The 9,610-nt window shown below is 40.4% G+C and overlaps 1 protein-coding gene across 1 annotated transcript in view; it reads left to right on the forward strand.

The window, feature by feature from the left end:
* The first annotated feature begins 1,936 nt into the window (after positions 1–1,936).
* fgf5 (fibroblast growth factor 5) overlaps positions 1,937–9,610 on the forward strand; it is an 11,151-nt gene continuing 3,477 nt past the window's right edge. Inside the window, exons 1-2 of the mRNA XM_020595348.1 lie at positions 1,937–2,147; positions 4,768–4,871. Coding sequence (XP_020451004.1) covers positions 1,937–2,147; positions 4,768–4,871 — 315 coding nt within the window. The remainder of the gene's footprint in view (positions 2,148–4,767; positions 4,872–9,610) is intronic.

Genomic DNA, 9,610 nt, shown 5'->3' on the forward strand with positions numbered 1-9,610 from the left:
AGGGAAAGAACAGCTGGGAGAGATCTGTGAAGGTTTATTTATAAATCAGATTAAAAATATCGTTTATATGTCTTTTAATTAATACAAACACTGTCTGTTTTAAAACATGCTGCACTTAATCATTGCCTTAGAGGAGCTCCCTTTAAACTCTCAAGAGTCTCGCTATGATGTGATCGCTTGTTAATTGATAACTGCTCAGCAGCTCAAAGATGGAGGTGTGTGAAGGCTCAACACTCAGCAGTCGTCGCTGCAGGAAAACGTCAGGTCGGTATTTAAAAAAAGGTAAGCTGTTATAACTCAGAGAAATAAAAGACGGACTTTCAAGTTCTCTCAAGTTCAACCTTCTTCCATTGTTGTTTCTTCCTGCGCTAATCGTCTCTGACATTTTTCTGCCCAGGTTTCTGGAGTCAAGCTATGCTTACATGTTGCTCTTTGACTATTACAGTCCTGTCGCCTTGTGTTTCAGGACTATAGTGTTGTACAGAGAACAACCTCCTGGGTCACCACCTTCAGGCTGTTCAGGGGGATTCAGCTGAAGGGAATCCTGTTCTACCCTGTATTGACCTGTGTGTAACTAAAGGGCATCATGTTAGTTGAGTTTGATTGTCAATCTATTTCTTTGTTTTTACCCACATACAGACAAACTTTCACAAACACCTGCCACTGATTACTAGATAGATACGATCTATGTTTATTTCCATTTTAGGTCCATTTGCCCAACAAAATAAGTCTTGCTTACAGGAGAGTGAACCTGGGAGTGATCTTGCTAGAAAAAAAAGAGAACCTCTACAAACCATAGCTAGAAAAAAAAAGAGAACCTCTACAAACCATATCTTCCTTCCACTTGAGACCAGGACAGTCACGTTAAGGAGAAATGATTCATTAAGTGGTTTACAAATAAAATCTGGGGATTTTGTGATGGCAGTTGTTGTATTTCTTTGGCATCAAAACCAAGACAGAGATGATATTTCACACGTGATGGAGCAATCCGTCTGTGTTACTGGTTACTAATTTAGATTCCTATGTGGGACATCTAGTGTTTTGCTAAAGGACAGTTTCACAGGCCACGTGACTGCTGCTGCGACACCCACTGCAACTTCTTCTCAGCTGTTTTTACTAGTTAGATCCTTTATAGAGGGCATAAAGCATCGTATACATGAGGTACAATCCTAAGGGAGAAATGAGAACAGTGAAATTAAATAACATGACAGAAAAAAAGAAGGAACTGTGTGTGAATAGTATATTCTTTCTATTGTCAATGTGATAATTACAATGCAAACTTACTGTACACTGCTCATAACACATCAGGCAGTTTGACAAATGCTTCTACTGTAAGCATGTGGACGTATCAGATGATACGATGGACTAAAACCTATAAATGTGGCTGCCTGAGTCTCCCCGTGAGCTAAACTCTGCTGCACCACCTGAGGAGCTCTGCTGTGTAGACCCCACCGCCCCCCTCTGCATTTAACGTTTCATTATTTCTGTTCAACTTTGTTTCTGTGGAAGAAGCTACACCAGAAAAGTCATTTTTGATCTATTTCCAAATATGCAAACACTCCTCCATCTGTTATGATGATGCGTCTCTGTGCGTAAAATGCCGCGCTTAGTGCGTCCTGGCGCGGACCAGTCCTTGGAAATTGTACGGTGTCAGTCGCGTTTCCTTCACGCCCCGCTGCTGTGGATCGGTGCTGAGCAGGCATCTCGGCGACAAAATCTGGATGAAAGAGCGTCCTTTAGAGCTCCGGCATGCATCGAGTGGTGAGATCATTGGAGTTATAAATATCCCCGTGACAACAGAACAACTCCAGCTACTGCAGCCGGGGTAATGCCAGGAGCGCTGCATGCGTGTGTGCGCACGGTTTCTTGTGGCCAGACCTCAGAAGCGGCATCAAAATGCTAGAAGTGGTCTAGCAAGTGTCTCCTTTTTGGAAGGATGAATGTTCCTCTTTGCCTTCTGACCTTCGCTCACTTGATTTGCGCGGCCGCCGGAGCACAGCACGTCTCTCTGGAGAGAGAACATCTTAAGGAGGGGATCACTTCGGGGCGCAGAACTTGCAGACTCTACTGTAGGGTTGGCATCGGCTTCCACCTCCAGATTCATCCCGACGGCAGAGTCAACGGCAGCCATGAATCCAACCAACTGAGTAAGTCATTCAACCTGTTCTTAGGGGATTCTGACAACTAAATAAAGATGAATCCACTGCGTCTCGCTGACAATGCGTGCTTGGACCTACGTGCAAATCGGAATTGGCTAATTGACCCCCTTCTGGTGGCAGCTATACCTATTTTAAATGTCATCTCTGGAAGTTATAACAAGGATGATTCACAGAGGAAGAGTTTAAAGACTGCGCACCTAAACTTGGGCTGCATGACCCTGTGAAATATCTGAGCAGGGCCATGTGGTGGACGCGCCTTGTGTGTCTGGGATGTTGGCAGGTAGACTATTTGTGGAAGCAACAGGTGCAGCTGTGAGACACTAGGATGTGGTGTATTGCATATCAACACGGCTGTCATCAAAGATCCTGCTTAAAAACTACAGCAGACAATCACTATTATTATTTTTATTTAACCCCTTGAGGTTTGAAACCTCTTTTTCAGTGATACCCTGAATCTCCAGACTGTTTTAAAGTTTTAAAAACAGATTGGTTTTACATTTAAAGTGATTTTGCTTTTAGTTAAAGGTCACAAATAAATAGTTTGATATGAAAGTACATTAATGTGCATTATGGCAGATATACAGTATCATGTAAGTAGTGCCAGACTGATTTAACAGATTTCTTTATCATTCACTAATTCAAAATTGTATTTTTGAGGCTTAATATTTTGGCATTTGAAGAAGCTGATTTAAATACTGAACACACACGTTCACAGTCAGTTTTTGAAATTTTAGTATAAGACCATATACAGTATACTGGCTCAGATTTAGCAACCAGTTAATTTACTACTTCTACTAAACTGAAATTTAACCATTTTACAAGATGTTTAAATTGAATATCTCAAATATCTAATATCCCCTAATATTTCTTTCCAATTGAAAACCTCATCTCCTGACTTGAGTAAGGAAAATCAGCTCTCACAACTGGACCAAAGTGCAGCACAAACTCAGATGGATATCAACTGTGAATATTATCAAGCACACCCCAGTTTCCAGTTGCATCTACAACAGGAGGAACAAGCACCCTTAGCACAAGCTTTGGCTGGAAACATTTATGGAAAACCTAAAATAATAAAAGCAGCAGTTTTAAAATTCCAAAGTGACCACAGTCCTACTGTACCTGAGGCTTTTCCCTGTGTGATCCAGGAAAAAAAAAACTGAAGTCATAAATCAAATATTTAGTTTTAACTGCACCAGATCTCTCATCACTCAACCGCTAACAAAAGCTCAGCATGTTCTTCTGCCTCCATTTCATGGTCCCCTTTAATAAAGATGTCAGGTTACATGGAGTTCAACATGATGGCCTTGGAGATGAGTAGAAGACCGGGCATCTGGTGGAAGGAGGACTCAGATTGTTTACTTAAGTAAAAGTAGCAGCGTAAAAACAATATGTTACCACTAAAAGTCTTGGATTCAAAGTGTTACTTAAGTAAAAGTACAAAAGTATTAGAATAAAATATACTTAAAGTACCAAAAGTAAAAGTACTCATGCAAAATGGCACATTTTACATTAATGTACATCATATTATTCCATTATATTTAGCTGGTAAAGGTAGAGCTCATTTTAGCTGCCTCATATGCTTATAACTACTGCTAGGGAGCTTGTGAGTTTCACACCAAGGATCAATAAATCTTATGTTTATACTGTATTTTGTTTTATTAACCTCATTGTAAAAAACGAACTAAATTTATCAAATAAATGTATCAAGTACAACGTATATTTTTCTCCAAAATGTAGTGAAGTCAAAGTATGAAGCAGCCAAAAATGAAAATATTAAATTAAAGTACTGATACCTTAAAACTGTACTAAAGTGCAGTATTTGAGTAGATGTACTTAGTTACTTTCCACCTCTACATTCTTTTATCACCACACTATCACATTTCATAAAGAAGACAGCACACAGCTAACATACTGTAGAGACAAAAGTAATGGAGGAAAATACCTACAGTAAATCTAAGTTGCAGTTTGGTCATTATTCATTTGCGTTCACTGGCCTCAACATGCTTCTTATTCACCTGCACTACTCTGGTGAGCCAGTCTGAGTTTTGACCTGGTGGCTCTAGGACATGGATGTTGCTGTCAACTCCAAACCGCTTGATAAAAACACAAAGGATGCTACTGATCGACCATCATTAGGCAAACAGGCAGCATCGACTTAACCAGATACCAACACCCTCCACTGCATATATACATTATCCAAGCATCATCTGTGGGTCTAACCAAAATATATTACAGTACTTACTTCACTGTAACAGAAATAAAACATAACGGAGAGCAAATGATGTTTCAGTGGAGTCATTAATCATGGTGCGCTGGTGTTTTTATTACCTTGTAAGTTTCTTTTGGATTTACAAATTTGCTTTGTTGCTGAAATCCCCTCTGGTTGTCAGCAGAGGTTAGATAGGACAGAAACAAGAATCAAATTAAGGAACAATATTTAGCTAAAAACAACCAAATCACTTGGAGTGCCAAAGGTGCCGCAGAAGTGGACAGTGCACTGACACGTCCGCTCTCTCAGACCAGGGAGGAGCCACCAGAAAATGACAAGGGGAGTAAAAATACACTCTGTCAACAATCAAGTGTCAGAGCATGTTTTTTGCCCTCCCAGGTGTCCTGGAGCTCTTTGCGGTTTCTCAGGGGGTAATCGGCATCAAAGGGGTCTACAGTAACAGATTCCTGGCCATGAATAAAAGAGGACGGCTTCATGCGACTGTGAGTATGCCACACACCTGACAAATTGCCACCCTGCACACTCAGCACATTCATACTGCTGGCTGCTAGTTTGTCAGTTTTAAGTAGCTTAAATACAAGTGTTGATTGGAAAGTTGTTCTCCAGATGAAATGGCTTTCATCCCACTGGAGCAACGTGTGACTCCTCATGATGAATGCAAGTTTCATATTCAGCGTCTGTACTGGCCTCCACAAACCCGAAAGACAAATATCTGTCTCATTCGTTGGTAAATGCTAATGGTTTAGCAGGTATTGTACAGTGGATTTATCACAGACTGCTTGATGAAAACAGCTTCCTGCTGCTGTTGGAACCAGAGTCGATAAGAGGAATGAACCAAACAGTAAAAATATACTGTAAAACCAAAACAATGACCTAAAAGAGGCAAAAAATTGGGGTGATATTTCTTCATCACTTCTACTCAGTTTTATGTTGTTTACTTGACTTCAAGCTGACAATTTCATGTGCATTTATGGCCGCACCTAGAACCACAATTTAATTTGGCCAAACACTGTGAATTTGCATCTTATTTATTGCTAATTTGATGCTCCTCTCTGGTGCAGCTGAACTTTCCTTGGATGAATGAAGCAACTGTATTTCTCCATGACATCACTGTCTAGTGGCACTGTAACTGGTTTATTTATTATTTTGTGCAGCTTTGCATCAGTGCTGCATAACAAAATCCCCAAATTCTGATATCAGTATGCCTTGGTATACTACTTTAATCTTTAGCCACAGTTTTGAAGACTTCAAAATCCCCCCAAACACACAATAAGCCCAAATCTGCCCACAGCAGCTTGGCCTTGCCGCAGAAAGCAGGCCCGAGCCGAGTCATCTGTGGGAGCCTTGGCATGGATATAGATAGAAGCAGCTCCCTATTAGCATGTGTTAATGGGAAGAGCAGATTAAGTCCTGTCTGGGACAGCTGATAATATAGAGAGAAGCAAGCCACAAAGTGAAAATCAATATGTTGAGTAAACAATCAGCCTCGTGTTGAGTGTCGGCCATTTATGCCCCCTCAGCTCCCAGTATTGTTTCATGAACCCTGTCAGTGGGAAGCGTATATTCTGTCAGAGGGAAATCTCAGCTGCTGCTTGTTAGCAATGTGCTAATGTTACTGTGTGCAGCTCACAGCTCACTCCAGCTTTTGTAAGCACTAAGAAAAATGACAGAGCTTCTTGGGGCCAAAGCACATCCAACCAAGGTTTAAACTGAAGCTGTATTGACATCGATAAACAATGTAACAAAGCAAAACAGCACACTGCAGATTACTGCCTCAAACTAAAGATCTTTTTGTTCTGCTAGAAGTTAGTCATGCATGGTTATAGTAAGGAAGTTATCACACACTGAAACGTTCTCTGGATACACAGTAATCCACCAGGAAGTCTCACTCGCATGTATTCGAATGCCGACACAGTGCCTTGCCAGGTGACGTCATGTTACCAACTTGTTTTGGATGACTCCCCTCCCCCTTTGCATCAGTGCACTTTCCTAGTGAAGAGTAAAAGTCTGTGTGAACGCAGCCTGAATTGGGGATTTTCTTTCTTGTGGAGCAATCCGGCCTCATCTCCTGTTCTAAACAGTCACGATGAAAGTCTAGATTTCCACAGGCACTCCTTCTGCACAAACTCAAATGGCGATCATCTTCTCCCTCACCATTCTCATGACCAGTGCTTTAACCTATTTCAAAATTGACGCCCAGGAGTGAATGATATTTGCTGTTAATATTCAGCAACACCAAATTCTAAATGTACTGAGCAGACACAGGATGAACTGGCCATCATCTTTCCACTTTCACCATCTTCATTATATTCACCATTACTATAAACTGAATAAGTACGCAAGCAATATGCACTCAGACTTTTGTAGAACTGTCACAGCCGTTTAGCCTTTTCTGATGGATGAAATTACAAGCAACTCAATTTGCAGAGGAAGACCAGCTGAAAGTTTCACACTGAGATTGCTAGTGGAGAAATGTCAGCCTGTTGGGTCATATGACACTTTGTCGCTTCTAGAAGCTGGTAGTATTTAGACTTTTTGTATTTATTGCATAAATTGCAGCTTTTTTTTATACAGTAAATGTGATATTTACCCTACACTCTGGCAGACTAGTTCTCTGGCTCCAGCCATTGCAGTCAGATCTTATTTTTGCCTCGGGAGCAGCTCTGCCTCAGAGAAATATTTGTATAACTAAAACTCCAATCTGTGGCTGCAGCTGCACTGTGTTGTTTAACCGCCTTGATGATTTGGGGTGGATGTAAACCTCAGGGGCCGCAGATAGGCCAGGGCCTCGTGCTGGAGTGTCAGGTGACCCTGAATGTTATCTTGTTGCATCATCTGTCATATTTAATATGTAGATGTTTTCACAGTGGCAGTTTATTGGCTGAATAATGACTGAGGAAGCAGATGCACATTGTGCTGCATGGCCTTCTCAGCAAGCCATCACAAACTTGATCTTAGGAAAGGTGAAAGGGTCACCTGCATTAGCAGAACAAACCGTAAGTGATGCAGGAGAGAAGAATTAAATCATATCCTGCAGCTACAGAAATGACTGATGTACAGAACCATAGTGAAATATACTCTGCAGTATCTTTGGCACCTATGACACATTTGTACTTTGAATGCCAGGTTACAAGTATTTCCCAACTAGTTTATGGAATGTAATTAGTTGTAGTTTAGTTTTTAGTTTTTAGCGTATTATCTGTTTACCATGAGGTGGGCACGTTAGGTTTTAAATATATCAATAAATATTTGGTGGACTTGGCTTTGGAGGACTTTAAACCAAAAAAACTAGACTGGGATCACTCTGATATTCAGTTAGAACAGAACAAATCCTCAAAACAGATAGTTCAAACCAAAACCACAGGACTAGGATCCATCTGAAGCCCAAACATCTGGATTACCTTTATCCCACTGGAATGGCGGATTTCTAGTGGATTACCATAAGAAAAAAAAGGTAGGTTTCAAAACTAAAATAGGTTTCAAAATAAATAAGATGGTTAAGTTTGTAAACTTACAGTTTTATTAATCTTTGGCCCTTTGCACACCTCTCAGAACAGCTGTTCAACCAAATAGGTAGTTTGTGATGCCAATCACAAATGTAATTTAGATTAAACAAATACAGCTTCAACAAAAAAATGGCCCAAGTCTGCCATCTGCAATGAACCTTCAAAAGTATTTGAGGACAACAGCATGTCGCGTTGTATGACCACGCTGTCTCTCATGTAAAGGAAAGTCCAAAGGTTGGCCTGGATCATCTGATTTTAAATAAGTGTTATGCACCTGTAAAATATTATTCCTCATCATTAAAATGGCTCCGAATTGCTATAGTGTCTGTCTTCCTTATGATGTTCATCAAATCTATTAGGTGGCAATAAGTAGGATTAAAACATTGATATTCTGGATCTGGTTATCTTGAAAAGTCTAAATCTGGGTCAGGTTGATCTTATCCTGAGTTGCTCTGAAGTACTGGCATAAAATCTGGATGAAGTGTCTGATTCTGGATCACAAAATGCAGGATTTCCAAATCTGATTGGATCAGACTGTGGTGAGGCTGTGATCGGTTACAGTGACATTGAATGATTTTGAGTGAAATGTCTGAACAACTGGCTTTTCATCTGGCAGCACCATCAGGTCACAATTTAAGTTGTCTAACGTTGTGGTTTATGATCAAATACCTGCAAAACAAATGACATTTCTGGACATTAGCCGCACTAATTAGCAAATATCAAGATGCTAACATGCTAAAAACTAACACTGAGCGCATGATAAGTATTATCTACCAAACACAAGTATGTTAGCAGTTGATATGGAGACCATTAATATACTCATATTACGATGTACCTTGAGGCACAGTTATGACCAATGCAGCCCGACAGAGCCGCCAGTGTTTTATTTTTTAGGCTGTGTTGTTTTCAACATAAGCAGCATCATTTTGCATTCAGGGAACATTAACCTAAGTGTTTAACAGAACTAATGTAAAACACAGCTGGCCCAAGATGATGTTTTCTACTGGTATTTTTGGGACTTTGATACAGAGTATACTCTGGTACGTACTGCTCTTAGGAAATAGCCCACACTCTAACATCTGACACTGACTAAAGTGTTTGCCTTCTCCTGCCTACTTAGCTTTTACGTGCTACCAGAACAGTGATACTGTAAATAGTGTTACAAACTCACTACAGTAATGCATGACAACGTTTAGCTTGCTTAAACAGTCCAGAAGGTGAATGAGATGATATGGAGAGTGGTCTTAGTTCAGTTTGTAGTCTCAGATTTTAGTGAGCGCTCTCTCCATCTGTCTGCAACAGCAGTAAGAACAAAAAGGAGCAAATCTGAGAAGAAATAATTTTGGGGGTAAAGGAAAAAAAAGTTAGTCATCAGTAACCTGCCACCTCTGCCCTCGATACAACTAAACCTAAGCATAATGGGAAAGCTCCCTTTAAAAGAGCGTGACCAATCCAGCAGGGCAAGAACCGGGTTAAACAGCTGTACATTATGATTTTAACAATAAATCAAATCAAATCAAATCAAATTTTATTTGTATAGCGCCAAATCACAACAAAAGTCATCTCAGGACACTTTACAAAGTAAGGTCTAGACCTTACTGTTATCAATATTATTACATAGGGAAAACCCAACAAATCCCCCTTGAGCAAGCACTTGGCGACAGGGGGAGGAAAAACTCCCTTTAACGGAAGAAACCTTCGACAGACCCCGGCTC

This window comes from Monopterus albus, unplaced genomic scaffold (genome assembly GCF_001952655.1).
Source record: "Monopterus albus unplaced genomic scaffold, M_albus_1.0 scaffold26.1, whole genome shotgun sequence".
Classification (NCBI taxonomy): Eukaryota; Metazoa; Chordata; class Actinopteri; order Synbranchiformes; family Synbranchidae; genus Monopterus; species Monopterus albus.